At 35.8% G+C, this 18,143-nt stretch overlaps 2 protein-coding genes across 2 annotated transcripts in view; one reads left to right on the forward strand and one right to left on the reverse strand.

The window, feature by feature from the left end:
- LOC145788541 (uncharacterized) overlaps window positions 1–18,143 on the forward strand; it is a 70,366-nt gene that overhangs the window by 19,881 nt on the left and 32,342 nt on the right. The window contains exon 18 of the mRNA XM_082600302.1: window positions 2,313–2,486. Within this exon, the coding sequence (XP_082456428.1) occupies window positions 2,313–2,486 (174 nt within the window). The remainder of the gene's footprint in view (window positions 1–2,312; window positions 2,487–18,143) is intronic.
- LOC145787050 (uncharacterized) lies at window positions 10,451–17,022 on the reverse strand. The gene is made up of 4 exons (XM_082598767.1): window positions 16,783–17,022; window positions 14,814–15,045; window positions 12,478–12,578; window positions 10,451–12,228 (listed from the first exon to the last, which is right to left on the reverse strand). Exons 1-4 carry the CDS (start codon window positions 16,991–16,993, stop codon window positions 11,447–11,449), a joined length of 1,326 nt encoding a protein of 441 aa, XP_082454893.1. The 5' UTR covers window positions 16,994–17,022; the 3' UTR covers window positions 10,451–11,446.

Consider the following 18,143-nt stretch of genomic DNA (forward strand, 5'->3'; position numbering starts at 1 on the left):
TTGCATAGCAGAAACCTATAGCCTAACTGTTGGAAAAACAAACCAGCCTAAAGGATTATCATGACCATCATAATAGGCGTACTACCAGTATAAGCCAAAACTTTAAAAAACATCTTTTCCTGTACAGTCCATATAAAAATGTTACTTTAAAGAATAGGATATAAGTAAAATGAGAAATTCTGATTGCTTGTGTATGCAAATACTTTTATTTTATTGATCAAACATACAATCGAAAATGATAGTTCAAAAAGTAGACTTAGCATATAAACTTTGTGGTGTAAAAAAGAAGTGAAAACAAATATCTGCCTGGAATAAAAATGGTTCCAGCACAAATATGTTGACTTTATGTAGAAATCAGCAACCCAGCCAGCAATAAAGAATGCTTTGCGCTGATTCATCTAACTATGCGTTGAGTCAATGTAAAAATGACTGATTAAATGGCTAGGAAGGTATACAATTTAAATTTCCTGATCTACTCACCACTATAACAGTTTGGCAATGTCAGTTTACGAGAAGTGACTTTTATCTTTACAGTACAAGTTTTGGCAAGGGTGCAGTTAAAAAATACTAACAAAAATGCCGCATTCCAATTCGTGTTGTTTGGCATTTGGCTGGTTGTTAAATATAGCCCGTGATCTTTGGCAAATTTTTCATGCTATAAATCATATGATTAGTTCAACATGACTCAAAAAACATGTCCTCCGTTAAAGCCTTGAAAAATGATTCGATGCCAAATAAACAGGGACGCCACGTTTACATTGTCAACATTGTAGGCCTGATGTACGATGAGCCTGACAAACTTGTTTGAAAGTAGCAATGAAACTTTACATACAGAATTTCGATGCTTGTTTGTTTTTGGAGCAATTTGGCATCTATTTATTAAAGTTGTTTGTGCTATGAAAATACCAAATACTAAATTAACATTTTTCTGTGTTAAGTCATTAAAACAGGCCTGTACAATATGCGGCCCGCAGTCAACAGGCGGCCGCGTAATAATTCAAATATATTGACAATTACATTCTGTAGTAACAATTTGTGGTTAATTAATTCGATTTAAAAAAAGTATGGATAACTTTTTTTAATAGGCTACAACACTGAAATAGTGTGGTACGATCAGTAGTGTTGACGAGGGAAAGGGTACAAGGAGTACTTTTAACCCGGACCCCGGGATGATTTAAGTGGCCCAAAAACTTGACAAAACCATCGCGTATTCTTTGGATATACTGCAGTGTTATTTTCCTAAAAGTGTTTTAATTTGACGCCCGTTTCATTGATACCAGGCCCTGATACCAGGATTTTTTTCCCACGTCCCTGGGTACGCTTCTACGGCTGTTACCTTTAGGACGATGGGTTTTTCTTTCTATCTGAATAATATCCATTATCCGATTGTCACTTTATGAAAACGTTAGAACACGTTTTTATGCGGAACAAACAACAACTTTTCTTGTTGCGTCCTTGTGTACGTTTTTTAAGTTTGGCAGGTTTGCATTGAAGCAATGGAATTGACAGCCTAACCAAACAGATTGTTCAGCGCGTACTGCAATGAAAAAATGTCTCTAGAGAAAAGGTTAACGACAAACATTAATATCTTGGAGTTGCATTGTGAGGGGGATATAGAAAGGAAAAATTGTAACACGTCTTTGTTTCTGTACTAATCTTGAAAACAGTGCCATAATATTTAGAAATAATCTGATTAAAAAAAACTGTGAGTGGCACAAAAAGAACTTGGATTGTTTGTGGAAATTATTCCTTTGGGCTGGAGCTACACAACTATAAACTACATTGCATTTCATTGAACGGTGGCTCATCGCTGCAGCTGTCAAAAGTTGTTTACAATTTAGAACTGGACTCCTATCTCTCATGTAAACAAATTCATGCTCGAGATATTTGAATCACTCAGACATTTTTTTAGACTAATTGCTTTTGTTCTCACAGTTGAACAACAAACCAGTGCAGTAGCCGAGTAGTTTTGCCTTTGGCTCTGATGCTCGTATAGATCTTAGATCGATTCCTGGTAGGGCCAAATCGAAGACTTTGACATTCTTTCTTGCATAGCGCAGTGAGAATAAGTTGGTAATAATGTGATAACATCGTAAACCAGATACAAAATTAAAAATGAGCCCTATCGATAAACGACATTAGCAGTTGTGGCGCGACAATAAAAACAATAATATTTTACTTGAACAATATCAAATGGCATGTTGCAGACAATCTTAAAGATAGACACTCTTAACTTCAAACCCATACCAGAAGCGGTGAGTTTTTTAGTTACATGTACAAGTTAAAAATTAAGTGTTTTTCATTTTCTTCAGGTTTCTCGGTTTGGTCTTTCAGTGAAACAAAAGCCCACAGTCTAGTCTCATCTAGACCGATGGACATGATCAAAGTAAACCGGAGTCAAATGAGTCGTATCTACCCCAGGTCTATTCGCGTGCGGTCAGGAAATTTCAATCCAGTTTACTACTGGAATGCAGGTTGCCAACTGGGTAAGTGCATAACTGCATGCGGTATAGCTTACAATTAGCTCAAGCATTTTTGAGCAATAATTTCCTTGGGTACGATAAACACTATGTTTCATAGATATCATGTCATTATACAGTAGAATGAGACTATTTTATTAGTTTCATTTTTTTCTTTGTTTTCTTATCATCTTAACGAGCGCGACACTGACGACGAGTCACAAACATAGTAGTCTATCGGAGCCAGGAAAAATTATTATTTACAAAATGACGACAAATACAAAATGACGACATATGAACCATTTTGTTGCTGACATAGAACACTGAAAAGAAAGATTAGTTTTGGAGGCTTCACTGCGCTTTAAAACGTTTTTAATTTATTACAAATTTATTTTTATGTAAAATGGTGCAGTTTGTTTGCATCCGAATTTGACGCCACTTTGACCATAGCCTACCTTCAATTAATATTTTAACTAAAGTGTGAGTCACTTTTAGCACCGGGTTGCAACTTTCCAAAAAATACCATAAAAAATTTCCTATATTGAAACTTCGGAAGAACAAAGGAAAAAACGCAAATCCTAGCTAAATTAAGTCATCGGCTGACTTGGCGCAGAGGGTTTGGGCAATGGTAGTCATTTCATTGATGTTAGCTCGATTCCCACCACTGCTATTGCTCTTTTTTCTTTCGTAATTACCAAACAAAGTTCAAACTAATAAATGTTAAAGTGTTAAAGTGCCTACCCTAACCAGGGCGATTCTGATCGTCAAATTTCAAAGTAGGGAATTTTTTTATGGTACCTTTTGGAAAGTTGCCACCGTGTTTTGGCAATCGCTTTTAACTTTAATTAGAAAGCCAAATCAGTAAGAAGAACGTAAAAGGTCTTCCACACAATGCCAAATGCAAAAGAACCAAAAGTTGTTTATTTTAGGAAAATTCTAAAATGGAGAGTATGATTGTTCGACTCTTTTCCATGCAATGTACTGACAGTTGCAACGATTGTTTCCTTGGAGGTCATGTTGTTACAATTTACACAAGCAAAAATATTTCATGCAACTCACGAAATTTGCTGAGTAATCGATGCCTTTTGTTATTGACATCGTTTGTAGCTATTGCGTAAGTCAAGACTTGGAATGTTAGTAAATTTGGAACAATCAGCGCGCTCAATTCACGTTCATCACTAAAATAATGCTTGGTTAGTAAAGAAGTTTTTTATGAATCATATCCACACACATCTATAAATGAAATGACATTTAATGATATCAACCCCACGTCTACTGTGTAGGCCTGTAGACTAAATAAAATGATTCGATTTTTAACAGTTTGACAATCTTCGAATTAAGCATAACAAAAATATCATCATCATTTTCAGTGTGTGGTAATTCCCCCTTTCTTGCCAATACAGAAAAGGGAAGGCCTTTGCTCTGTAGTGAGCTGCCACAGGCTAAAACTGATGATGACCAAAAATGTAAGCTATAGTTTTTAGAATCATACATGTCAAGCTGAAGAAAATCCGTTCTTGTATACGACTTGCAACTGTTTTATTAGCAACTCACAGTATTTTGTTGATACAAACGTACCAGCTCCATTAAATTTTCAGCAGAATAAGGATCTTGTTGAAGTTCAGAAAGTTTTGACATTTCTTGTGTTCACGCTTGCTAGCTAGTCAAGGTTAAATTCAATCAAATTTTAGAAAAGACAATCTTTTTGTCTGTATCCAAGCATGTCCCGACTCGTGTTTACTTTACACAGTCAAGCGCTTTCATTGGGATACGAACCGACAGCTGCTCGAGGGTCGGTTGACAGTTTTACAGAGTGATCAAGCAGTTTGTCATCAGTGGTGGCCTTTGGGGTGAGCAAACTGGTAAACCGCCCAGGACCCGCAAATTTATGGGCACCGCGCTTATGATGACCCTGTGCGAGCTTCCTTTCTAGAAGCACGTCGACGGAAACACAAGAGATTCTTGTTTGAAGATACAGATGAGGATGCTGAAAGCAACAGAAGCAGCAAGGGAAGCATTTAGAATAGACTTTTTCAATGCTCTCCTAGATGAAGCTATTACCAAGATGGATGATATGTTTGAAAAAATCATGGAGTTCCAAAAAAAGTAAAGGTTTTGTGTGTGATATTTGTTTGCCGACCCCCATCACAGCAGAAAATCTGTTAAAAAAAATAGTTTGAAGTATCCCCAAAATTTGCTGGAGACCTTGACAGTGAAGAATTTTTCACTGAAGTGCATAGCTTTACAAGAATATATTCACCATTGAAAACAAAAGAAACCACAGTTGTATCTGTATCAAAACAAACTGAACGTTGTGTACCCTACCTTGTGTTTGTTACTAGGGCTATTTCTTACTGTGCCAGTTACTGTAGCTTCAGGAGAAAAATCATTCTCTAAGCTAAAGTTGATAAAAAATTACCTTCGCTCTAGAATGAGCCAAGAACACTTGGTTGGACTAGCTGTTGTTTCAATTGAGCACAACGTAGGCAGAACATTGGACAATGCTTCTCTTATTAAAGAGTTTGCCGCAATAAAAACTAGAAAGGTGCATTTTGTGTAAGTGCTGCAGACGGGTGATGTAGGATTAGAAGGGCACTGGGTGTGGTGGTACAACATAGCATCAGAGTGATGTGAAAATATCACAGCATAAAATACACCTTTAATAATAGTAATAACAATCGTGTTTTTATTTGCGCCCATTTTATTTGCAATATACAGTACACTGCAATCACAGATCACCTTTCTCGCTTACCATTGCTGTTTGTTGTTGTATCATGTTAATTCCTTTTTGTGTTATTGTAATTTATGGTTATTTTAGTTTGCTTACTTTAATTTGTCGATACCGGGCTGTGTGGGGCCCTCATATTACTTCTTGCCCAGGGCCCACAAAACCTTAAAGCCACCACTGTTTGTCATTGCAACGTCATGTTTAGAGTGACGTCACTATTGCGGAGTTGTTTTCTTTTTGAGTTCAATTGTGGGTCACCAAACGTTTGGTTACCACGGCTGGATCAGGTTCACTGATCACAACTCGGTGATTTCTAATTTAAACAAAAGCTGAGCTACATTTTTTTTAAATGGCTGATTCTGGACAATCAAATGACTAGATTGAACTTATCAACCTTAGTTTGCAATTGTTCCTGCTTTGCATATAGAGAAATTTTCATACTCTTTTTGTAGTAATCATGATTTAATAGGAAAGACAGATAAAAGCTGAATAATAAGTGAGTTTAATATTGATTAATTGAGATATCAAATGTTGTGTTGTTATGTTGTTTTTTTTAATGGAAATTTTGTACGTCAGTCGGCCTGTACTAATTTTTTCTCCAGATTGAATTTGTAAAAACAAAAGCGATATAAGTTACCTTACTCCACAATAACTTTTTTACTGTAAATTCAAAACTCACAATAAAGAAAATTCAAACTTTAGTTATTAATCACATAAATAAATAAAAATGGTCACAGCGGTAAACCATAATCTCTTCGTGGGAAAATTGTAACATAAGATTCCCGTGTCCGTTCGTCTGTATGCAATGACCGAAAGAAACACTCTTTAGAAACGTCTTTTCAAAAAGTGTATTTCTGTAAAATTAGCCCGCGGCTATCGAAAATGGGGTGCAACGCGATACACCACTAAAAACTTGTCACTACAATCCAAACTACTTAGATAAAAGACGGAAATTTTGTCCAGCTAGCAAGCAATAAGCAAAACAGTTAAATTTGCGACCAACTTCCAAGTAACAATTTTAAGAATGATCAGAATACATGGCAATATCTCAAACGTACATAAGCAGTTAATGTGACGCAATAATGAAAGGAATTGTGAAGCAATTCTCAGCAGGTGTTCAAAGGCGATGATGCAATGTTTCATCAGGTCTTACGCACGATGGTGCAATCTTGCATCATTTTTAGGAAAAATTCCATGACGTAATACCCTAAGATTCAGTAGACCTGAACGGTTTTATATGACGTTTGATTTGAAAATTGTCCGTAACAAAAACAAGCAGATTTGGTAACTAAATAAAATGTATTTGTAGAGCTTTCGCCGCTGCAAAGGCGGCTTTATCAGTACTTTTATTCAAATAGAAAAATAGTTAGTTATGTTTTGAAAAAGTTCGATTGTTGTGTTTATACTTGAGAGTGGTGGCACATACACCACCAGTCCGTGACTAGTCGTTGTTATCAGTCAAGTCAATTCATCGGTTGTAATTTTGTTGTTGCTACTATAACATAAAAATTAAATTGATAATATTGGATACCGACTGCTATTTTTGGACTAAAAACCTCGTTTTAAATCTTAAACCTGAAAGTTAGGCATAGCCTACTTGTAGAATTTTTTAATCACTGGTTGAAGCCCACTCACCTGGTAACCGTGTGAACTTTTGCATGTAAAAAAGTGTTGTTAGCAATATTTATCCACTGCAGTGACTTCATTGAATGAAAAGTCTATCTCACTGTATTTTGAACACCAAGAATAAAGCAATCATTTTATTGCCTGGACAAATGAATTAAGGTTCAGACTTTAGGGAAAAAAAGCTATTGATTTGTTTTCTTAGTGATATGCTTTCTGTATTAGGTAGATCGCCCATTTGAGGAAGTGTCATAGTACCAGATCACCTTTTCCAGTTAGTTCTTCCCACTTTTGATCTTCATAGATACGGTTTTTTTAGTTTTTCCATTCCCTTGTCACCTATTTCTGCCGCATTGAATGCTTAACCTTTTGCGTATGCTAGTTTTGCATGATGATGTAATAGAAGCGTTTGTTCTAGCTTTCACCGACAAAGCATTTCTGTTATCCTCCTGATTAGTAAATTTTATTTGAATTTTCAACTGTTTGCCTTTACTTAATCAAGCTAGGTCAAATTATAGTATTCGAAAGTTGCGTTTTTGCTAAAAAATGAAGAAAAGGAAAAGAAAAAAAGAAAAGAACATGGAAGACATGAACATTTTATCTAATTAATACCGTATGTAAATTTTCGTTCGTTTTGGTACAGTTATGCTGACAGTGACATCTATTAATTTTGTAGGCTAATTTTTGTTTCAAGTAATTTTGTTTCGATCCAGTTGTGCTGAAGAGTTCTAATGAACGAAAACCGGTTCCACGACATAAATTAAATTTTAAATTTTATTGAAATACTATTGTGAGTGTTTGCCTGGACAAATGAATTAAGGTTCAGACTTTAGGGAAAAAAAGCTATTGATTTGTTTTCTTAGTGATATGCTTTCTGTATTAGGTAGATCGCCCATTTGAGGAAGTGTCATAGTACCAGATCACCTTTTCCAGTTAGTTCTTCCCACTTTTGATCGCTTGCAATACTTATTTTGCTAACGAAATAAGTCTCAAGTTGTGAATATTCCAAACTCGAACGATTGGTCTTGTAAAATGAGGTAAAGTGAAGAATAGTTTTTTTTACGGTCAACCAGTGAGGATTTTCTTCTTAAACTTTTCTAAACTGTAATTTTGAAGAAACGACATTCGTCCACCGTAGGTTGGGCAGTAGTTAACTTGGATTTTCATTTCTATTTATATACTTTGAACATCATCAGGGCCATGTAAAAGAACATGAACTAAATCTTTTAGAAAGTCTAAGCCAATGCAAAAAAATGCTACTAAAGTCATTTATTTTAAGTATTACTTTTAACAGTAGAAATTCTTTACATGATTTCGTGTAGATCTTTTACAGAGCACTATATGAGGTATCTGATGGACAGTAGTTGTAAATTTAGTGAGAGTACCTAATGAAAACTGCTCTAATTTATGCCATGTCATATCTATTTTCGTGTTGTGCTGATCTTTCAGATCTAGCAACAAACAACACTACGTGACTAGTTTAGAAAGCATTAGAATATTCATCTTGTGGTTCATATGATAAATAGTGCTGTGTGCAGAAACATTATCCCAAAGCAGGCAAATGTAGCCTGCCTTAGTTGAGGCAACTGCGTAGAACCGTACAAAACAAAAATGTTTTGAAACGCGGTTCTCCATTTTGATGAAAATTTTATTGTCTTGATTTCGGTTTGTTTTGAAGAAATGCTATTTAGTTTTTTTGTGAAATGAAAACGAAAACACTTTTAAAATATTTATTGCTCCTACAATACAATGTTTTTTTGTGAAATGAAAACGAAAATACTTCGAGCTTATGATGGTTCAGCAAATAAATGATTCATAAACTCGATTTCGTTTCGATAAAAAAAAAATAACTTGGTTTCATTTCCTTTCGTTTCAAGTAATTGCAAATGTCTTGGTGCACAATTTCGTTTGATGTCAAACACTCATACAGTTGGATGCATCACAACAAGGGTGACCAACCAGTCAGAGGCCAAGAGCTTCATCATGCTTATTTTGGAGACCGTAAACAGCCACACTAGTATCCTGCACAGTGCACGTGGACACCTTGCTTTTTTCTTCTCTGAAACATATATCTTGGCTCAGCTGGATTAACGGTACATGTCACACACAAACATGAAAATGACTGAAATAGACAGGCCATTTATTGTTATGCATGTTGCAATACTCAATGGGACGTTTTATCCTTGTCTCGAATAATCTTTTTCAAATCTTGTTTATATTTTGTTGTTGCCAATCGAAGTAACTCGTTCACATGAGTGTCTCAATGCCTTGACGTCATGTGTTTTAAGGTAGAAAGCACAGACTTACAGACGTACGTTGACCCGAATACTAACAGTAACTAAAGTGCAATTCGCTGGTTCTTGAGGTATTTTTCCATTGGCACATTTATCCATAACTCAATGGTTCATTCCTTTAAAACAGGTTTAAGTTAATTCTCATTACAACGACAAATCATGCCCAACTCAGCTGTAGCCTCATCTGAGACCAACAGGACTTTCAATAAATCCCTCAGAGAATTAAACGGGTCGACGGTGAAGAAAATGCTTGGCTTGTTTTGTTGCAGATCAAGGAATCGGAGCAAACAGCATTCTTGAAAGGTTTCAAACAATGTTGCATGTTAATGAATTTCTTACTGGCTTTTACTGGAGTGATAAAATGTGATAAATGTCCATTTTGAATATGTCCTTTGAACAGCTTCAGTTTATTGCAAACACAAACACGCTTTACGCTCGGTCAGGTAGCATTTTTACCTTATCCTGGAAAATTCATGTTGACTTAGTCCTCGGTCTATCAAAATGATCAGATTCATAATCCATTGAGATTCGGAAGGGCTTGGAATAGTTCTTGTTTTTTGTGATGAACAGTTTCACGACATCTCAAAGCTAAAAAAAGCAAGAAAGTACCCGGCTTTTTGACTGCCATTTTAGAGCACACTGCAGCGGCAGGTCACCTGGCAGTTCTTGATCCAATTCAATGATAAGATTCTTAAATTGCTGGTGATTGAGCGCTTGAGTGCGCACGTAGTTGACGATTTCTATCACAGGCTTCATGACGTTATGCAAATTCAATATTTTAAATACCACTTAGGCCTATCTTGAGAAAATCGACTTGGGTGAGTTATAGGCTAGTGTGCGTAAGAGCCGTATGAAATGGCAAAAAAAGGCGCATGCGGTTCTGGTCAGGCCTGCATTACAAGATACAATCATGTTTAGTACATTTGAATCAAACTGCGTATTGACCAATAATTCCGTATTTACACCCAACTAGGAAAATGGAAATTTTTTTTCTGCTTCCTGTTAGTTACGGCTCTAGATAGAAGATATCATCAGAAGGCGATATTTATTTTTCAGAAAGTTCTCTAACATAGCTAAATACGAATTTTGTTCGTTACTGTATAAAATTTCATGGAACATACTCCTGAAAGCAACTACTCATCTTCTTGAGATTAAAAGTTGAATAAAACAAATTTGAGATGACGTATATTTAATATTTGCCTTTTATACGGTTTTCCCGCCCCCATTCCTCGCAACTTGATTGTCCCTTTTGAAGTCGAAGTCTTAAACTGGCTAAGAACCTTCGTGTACTATTCTTTAAAAAGTCATTCACTCTTTTTGGTTTAAAGTCTGAATTCTGTATACAGACTTTTTACTTGTATGCTGAAATAATATTTCGAAAATAATCAGGCAATCATGTATTTTTATCAATTTCATTGATTTACATTTAAATTTACGAGATCAACGTGATAACTAGGCAATGTTGAATACATGCATCAACTACAGAAAATAAATATGATTTCTTACATTCGCCACAGTTTTAACATAACTTTTTAAAATGCAAATTACAGTATGGTCCAAGGACAAAATTAACAACAGTTTACGAATCAAATTAATCATTTCATCAAAAACCACCAACGTAATGATGACAACTGCAGACGACATCAATAAATGAATGCATTTTTAAGTTATCTTTTTTCCGACTCACATTACATCGCATGTACCAAAATGACACTCTGCAGATAGAAATTTGTAGTAGCAGGAAAATACAGTTTAATCTATTTTTATCACAATATCCGTTGCATCATAAATAAGCTGGACTTTGCTATGCAAATCAGCGCCTTTTCGGGTTACTCATTATCAGGAAACTCCCCATGTTAAACACTGAAGAATCAACTGAATTCGAGCTGTGACACGCCCATTTGGATTAACTCTGTGTTGGCGCTTACCAAAGGTTGTATTTATCAGACTCTCTTTACACTATTAATGAGCATCAAACTACAGTCAACAGTTCAATATAAAAGTAATAACGTTTTAAAATTTAACTTTTAGTCAATATGGCCAAATTGTGTCGTATGCGAAATACCTCAATAAAGTTCAAATCACAATCAACTTAAGATCAACTCACGTCAATTTGCCTCAGCATGCGATTTATCGTTTTTCTACCTATCTTTACAATTATTGTAAGGCGCCATGATTGGGCCATCACTGTGCTGTCTGATTGGCAAATAAAGTTATTCTCTTTGTCTCTCACTCTCAAGTGTCTTTGCTGAGCTGCTTTCAGTCTCATCAGTCAGACGTTCGTCTGGCCAGCAAGTTTGTCACTTCATCTAAAAAACTTGATGTAATTTCAAAATTTTTCTTCAGCTTGCCACCCCGACCGCCATTGAAGTGGAAGGTGGTGCTGATTTCAATATCACTTCGCTCTTATCTCCGCTACTGCAGGCACTTGGCTTAGAATTGTTATTTAGAATTAAAAAGTGTTTCGCGTCGCTGTTGTTACCTGCAGCAGAGTTGTGCAAGAGCATATTGTAGTCTCCAGTCTCATGTTTCTGCGTGGAATTACTTGGAATAAGTTTCTGGTAAGAATCTTCTTCTGTTTTTTGTTGACTTCTGAGGCTCTTTAATGGCGGTGCTTGTACATACGGGTCTTCAACGGCTTCGCTTGATTTGCTTTTTATTGCCAGAGTCTGTGATGCTATTTCAGACAGGCTAATGATTGGCTCAGGTGTTTGTTCTTGACTATTTTCAGTCTCGACGGATGTAAGGAACTTCATACTTCTTGGTTCCACATTCCTATTGATAGGCCTTATAAATCCACCACGAATTTCGTATTCACCACCTATATCTATTCCGCCAGACAACTGTTTTGTTTCATTGCGTTCGATTGCTTTTTGATTATCTTCTGCCAAAGAATCTTTACTCATAATTACTGTTGGCACCAAACCACCTTGGCTCATCTTGCTGCCTTTCAGAATTGTAGGTTTATTTGCAGAAATCACATCGCCATTGACATATCTGCTTTCAGGCTCACTTTTGCTTGATCTGCTTGAGTTGGATGAAGTCGTCTTTGCACTGAAATACTTTGGCGGGGTTTCTATGAATTTATCAGGACTATTGCATCCAGATTTATTGTTTCCAAAATCTGAAATGTATATAAACTCGTTAAAGTGTCGATTAAATAAAACTTTACAAAATTCTAAATCACTTTCATTTATTATCACAGATATATTTCAAAAATATTGTGCTGATAGAAAGGTTTTACCAGTACTATTTCTGCTGCATCACCACCCATTTAGAATATAGATAAAACACGATTTTTGAACATCTGGGTGTAATGTATTGTACATCCGTACAGGTAAACGAGCGCATCAGTCGCAGTAAACTTACTTACCCGTCATTGTTATGTAAGCGCTAGTGTTCTTTTCCGATTCTTTTACCAAACTTTGACTCTCCTCTACATTTGTTGGTCGTTCATAGTTGTAGTATCTTGTTCTACAGTAGATTGAAGAAAATTAAAGTATTATTCTTTATTGATTCAAAAATTTGACCATTTGCAAAAGATCTTGGAGATAAGAGAGGACAGGGTGAAAGGTTTCGGGCACTGAAAGTAGACTAACAAAGAAGAAGTAGCTTACAACACGAATGCATTGTCAAAGCGCTTCCGCGTAGCTGCTGGAGTTTGCAAAGCACTTCTCCATCACAAGTCTTCTGTAAGTCAGCAGTTGTAAATTGAGTTAATGGCAGTTGGGCAAGAGCAAAGAGCAACATTTCAGCAAGTGGCTGACATTGGCAAATGATGAAACTGAGCGATTCGAAACTTGGCATGTCACAAGTCAGAAAATTCAGTTTAACAAGCTATGACTAAGCAAGTTCGATGTTAGGTGAAAATTTTATTTGCTGACTTGAACAGTAGCTACTCTAGAATATACTTCTTGCTGGGTTGAAGCACTTGCCGAGTTGCCGCATGCCGAGTGGTCCCCCCACCCGATAACAAACACTGAAGGAAATCGTTTCAAGACAAAGTTTAAATGTTAAGTTTTGTATCACTAGAAAGAAGCTTGCATTTTGTGATGTTGCTTAGCCGTTTGCTTATTTGGGTTGTCCTGTTTTCTTTCTTAAAATCGCGTTTGCGTTTACAAATAAGCTACAAAGTATAAAGTTCCGTCAGAAAAAACAGAAAACGGCTAAATATTGAGATGGAATCACTCCTCTAAACAATTTTCTCTTAGATGCTATTTCCAGCATTGGAAATGTAGAAACAGGCTATTCAGCGTCTCAACGCTGCTACGTTCATATGCAATCATTCATCATAAAAAATAACTTTGCTGGTCGATAGTTCATTTTGGCAAGACTGATGAAAGATAAAGTAAGAATGGTTAGTTGGTGGCCTTTGCTTAGCCAGCTGAGGGTTAATCACGCTTCTGCAGCGTGATTGCAATCAGGTGACGCTTGAATTGTTGGACAGCATACAGTATATTAAAGATAATGTTGGCAAGACCGGGTAATTTTTCGGGACTACGTGCAGTTCTGCAATTAGGTGATTGCAAAGAAAAGTTTTGCTTGATTGTATAAGATTCATTGCATAAGACTAATGCGTATTAACATTGATCAATAACTAACGGAAAGCATGCTCACACGGAAAATCAGGCGTTTTTTTCCATTGATTCAACGTTTGCATTCGTTGTGAATGTTAAAACATGTGAAAAAGGCCTAATTTGGTGGAATGATGCCTCTTTTTGGCGTACATGAGTGAATGCATCACAAAATGATATAACGATATAATCTGCGTTTATTTTTTTATTTATTGTTGATTTCGACCTTCAGGAATTATTGGCGCTGGTTTCCAATAAAAGATTTATCATCATTATTTAAACAAGATTAATGCTTTCATAGTAAATTTGAATTGTCTTTGTACTTACCAAGTAGTCAACTGCGTAACTGCAATAGTTTTAACTACTATGCATCCTACTATACGTCGATTGTTTATTAGAGTTGTTCTTTTGCGAACGAGTGTTTACCCATATTGGTGAACACAGGAAGAGGAATTAACGAAACCAATGACGCATTGTGATGTCATATCATGGAATATCAATTACTAATTGTTATATTCGTAAAATGACTTGATAGGCTACATCTTGCCTAAATTTTAGGTGTAATTTTTCTTATATCTCAGTTTGAACACGTAAATCTATGCTACATTTCTTCCCTTTTTGTTTGGCGTATTACACCGGTAGCCTGCGTACATTTGGGCGCAAATAATGTGGATAAGATAAGTTTGTTACCAAAATACCCGATAGCGTGAGTCTTAGGAATCATTTCTGGAATGATAAGAAAACAGCTCGTTGGCTCACGAGCAAAAAGTACTCGTTACTGGTGCAAGAAAGAATCGGTTTTGTTGCTTGACACATGTCTGAGTGGTGACAAATTTTGTAACCAGTTTGAAAATCAACACTTATTATTGATTAATTTGTTGATGCAAATTTCATTTGTCCTCTTTAACAGAGATCATTGAAGAATGAAGTGGTATTTGTTATATTTTTTGTTGTTGACAATGTGTTAGCCTATTATCTTAACTGTTGGTGTGAAAAGAATCAATCACAATCAGTAAGGCTATTTTAAATATATTTTTTCGAGTGTAATTTGAAATCAATGTAAATTGCCTGCTGCGTAAAATGACAAAATGTTGAATTAGATGTCTATTATTCTTCTAAATAAAATAAAACGTACCTTCGTTTATACAAAATTAGTCCCAAGAACACAAAGACACACATCAGTAATATGCTTCCCAGTGTTGCCACTCCAAGAACAAACAAAGTGTCTAATTTCTTTTGATCAACACACTGTATTTCTTGTGGTGTTCCACTGTTTGATTTCGTTGAGGAAAGCGTGCGCTCTTGCGGTGTATTTCTTTCACAGCAGAAAACATCAAAAGTAAATTTCAGTGCGGTGTTTTCCGGACCTGAAATAACAAGAAATGTAAAGGTTTTGTCCTGTCTTGATGTTACTTATTAAAATGGTACCAGAAAGAAAGTTAATTGACTGTCCAATCTTTTTAATTTAGAATTTTGCTATTTTATAATTGTTTTTAAACTTAAGTAGGCTATTTTTACATCAGTTCTTTCACTCATAGTAGTCACAGTGCGGTGAGAAAAGCCATCATTGGTGATTTTCTGGAGTTAAATGTATCTTTAAAAATTAAAAGTTTAAACTAGTAGCGAAATTACCCCTTTCTACAAATACATCGGGTACTGGCTTATAATTTAGAACTGTTCTATTAACTGTTCATTGAGCTAATGCGCTATTACTATAGTTCGATTATACCCTACAACTATTTTTGTACAACCTTGCTTAAAACTTAATACAGCCATAAAAATCAACATCAATGACGACGTGAAAACGATATCAGTGATTTTATATTTCGTTTTTGGCAAATGCGCAATAGGTTTTGGCAAAACAATCAAAGCACTTGTAATGGAGATCCTTAGTTCAGTTGCTTTGTTTTCAACTTCTTGTTTCGCTTCATTATCTATTTCCATACAGACAAGAGAAACCAAACCGAGGTTAAAATAGGCTTTCTCAAAGCTAAAGTCAAAAAATTAACGTTCCAGCTCAGCGCTAGACGCAAGAATCACACGAACATGAACTATTTAATTTGTCTACACTTTTAAAAGTTGAAGATCGTATCATAAATATTACTTTGATACAAAGAAGCAATATAGATCATAGAACATAAAAGGTATAAATTATTTTGGTGGAGATACATTTTATGGGATCACAGTGAAATCTAAACGTATAGGCTATAACCAAACGAATCAAAATTCACATCTCTGCTTACAGGAAAAGCCAAGTTAAACCGCATTTGCTTTCCTACATAGCCTACCATGACCATACTAGTGGCCATGAGCCTACACAATTTAATCACTGTTAGTAGTTTGGATATATCACTAGCCTGCACAATAACCACAAAAGAGTAAGACCGACAAATAAACAAACAAAAAGTCCGAACACGTTCTTTCATTTATTGCATAAAAATTTACCTTTAATATGAAAATTGGAGAAAAATTTCGAGTTAGTAGCAGTGGCGTAGCTAGGGGGGGGGGGGGGGGGGCGGCACTTTTAGACTACGATTTTTGATTCTGATTATAATCTGATAAAAAAATCGCATTTCATTTTCACATGCTTTTTCTTGAAGGGGCGGCAAAATCTGAATCCGCTCCGAGCGGCACATTCCGGTACATTCCATGGCTACGCCACTGGTTAGTAGCAAAATGGTTGGAAGGCCTATAGTTAAACTAATCAAAAGATAAAGAGCCTAAAATGTAGAAACTAAACTCATGTACAACAAACATCGTTTGCTGAACATGAGTCTAGTTTCTACATGTTAGACTCTTCATTCATTGATTGAATTTCAAGTTTTTTACCATTAAAATGAACGTTTTATTTAATTCTAGCAACATGACACAGCCGTAGCATTGCACCACGAAAACCACACAATTAGCCTGCTATGCGGTGGTGAATGATAGCCGAATTCAGAGCATTCCTGTGACATGTAACAGAAGCGAAGAAGCTTGGCTTTATGAAAAAAATCTTTTTGTGAAATTATTTAGCCTCCGCATGGCGTTTGTTGTGAAAAATTGTATCGCCGATGTCATGAATTAAAACTTTGCAATAATGAGGTAAAAGTGGAATTTCTTACTTTTCTTTGGAGTAGCTGTTGCGCTGTGTCTTCTGCACGACAAATGACTACTTTGTAAATCCACCATCCAGCGAACAAATGGACCTCCGTATCTGTTTGACTGTGCACCGCATTGTGATTGGCAGCTCTTTATGATGGCAGCACATTGAAGGGGATCTTCACTTTCAATAATTACTTTCTCGCTCTCAACGACCACATAAATTGACAACATCCATAAAAGACATGCTGTCCAGCAATGCATCTTTCTCTACGCTAATACAAAATCTATTTTTATTACTCAAATTTATGTATATCTTTTTAGACCTGTGTTTTATGAAAAGTTGATTTCATTGGTTAAATTCTGTTGCTTATAATAAACCAGGATACTTGAATGACGTTATTTTAACCAACTAAGCCGTTAAAAAACATTATTTAAGCATGTATTTTGTAGTTTACATCCGAATGCTACTTCATAAATGTTTCACTCCATGCAAAAGCACATCAATGTGAAACATATCAGGCCTACTTGAAATAAGCAATTGCCTGTTCTAGCATAAGTTAGTATTCTAGTTCAGAGATTTTTATGCCTGATTTGAAATGTCGCACTGTTTACTCTCTCGTTAAGTAATTCATGAAAGGTGTCTTCTTTTTCGGATGAATACTCTTTGCCAATCCAAATGCTGAGAAGCTGCATGTATTACTTCCCGAGGCCTGGAACAAATGTCAGGGACAGGTACCGCCCAACCATTGCATTAGTTTGTCATTCCAATCAAGCGATCGTGAGCGCATTTAAGGCTGGGTCAATTGTGCAGTTGATCACGTGCTTAGCAGTTTGGTTTTTCATTACAATTTTTGGAGAGACCATCTTCCAGCTGTATCCATTTGACCGAAGCAATATATTAATGCATTAGTAAGTTTAAGCCCAATGCAGCTGGGAAAATACCATTTTTTCCCTTTGGCTCAAAGTTTGCGGAAGTTAAATCAAGCAATGTAAATAGGACGAATTTTGTTAGTTGGGTATGTAGCTATTATGGTAATTCTATTTGTGGAGTAGCGAGACCACTTTTTTAAATGTTTACTTTTTTCAACAAACTTTAGTCTACTTGTATTTAAAAAATCCCTTGGTGCTGTTCAATCGAGCCAGCTCCACCGTTTTTTCTTGCTTTTAAATACAAGTAGACTAAATGCTTGAAGGTTACTGAAAAAGTGAACATCCAAAAATCGTCACGCTACGCCACTGAATTCTACAGAGTTTGTTACATAAGAGTATTCAAGATAATTTGGCATTTAAAATTGAAAAACAGTATTTAAAAATCAAGATTGACTAAACTAGTAGTAAGTCATATCTGAAAATCTTGTATCATTTGTATTAGTCTGCTGGA

This window comes from Aplidium turbinatum, chromosome 2 (genome assembly GCF_918807975.1).
Source record: "Aplidium turbinatum chromosome 2, kaAplTurb1.1, whole genome shotgun sequence".
Lineage (NCBI taxonomy): Eukaryota > Metazoa > Chordata > Ascidiacea > Aplousobranchia > Polyclinidae > Aplidium > Aplidium turbinatum.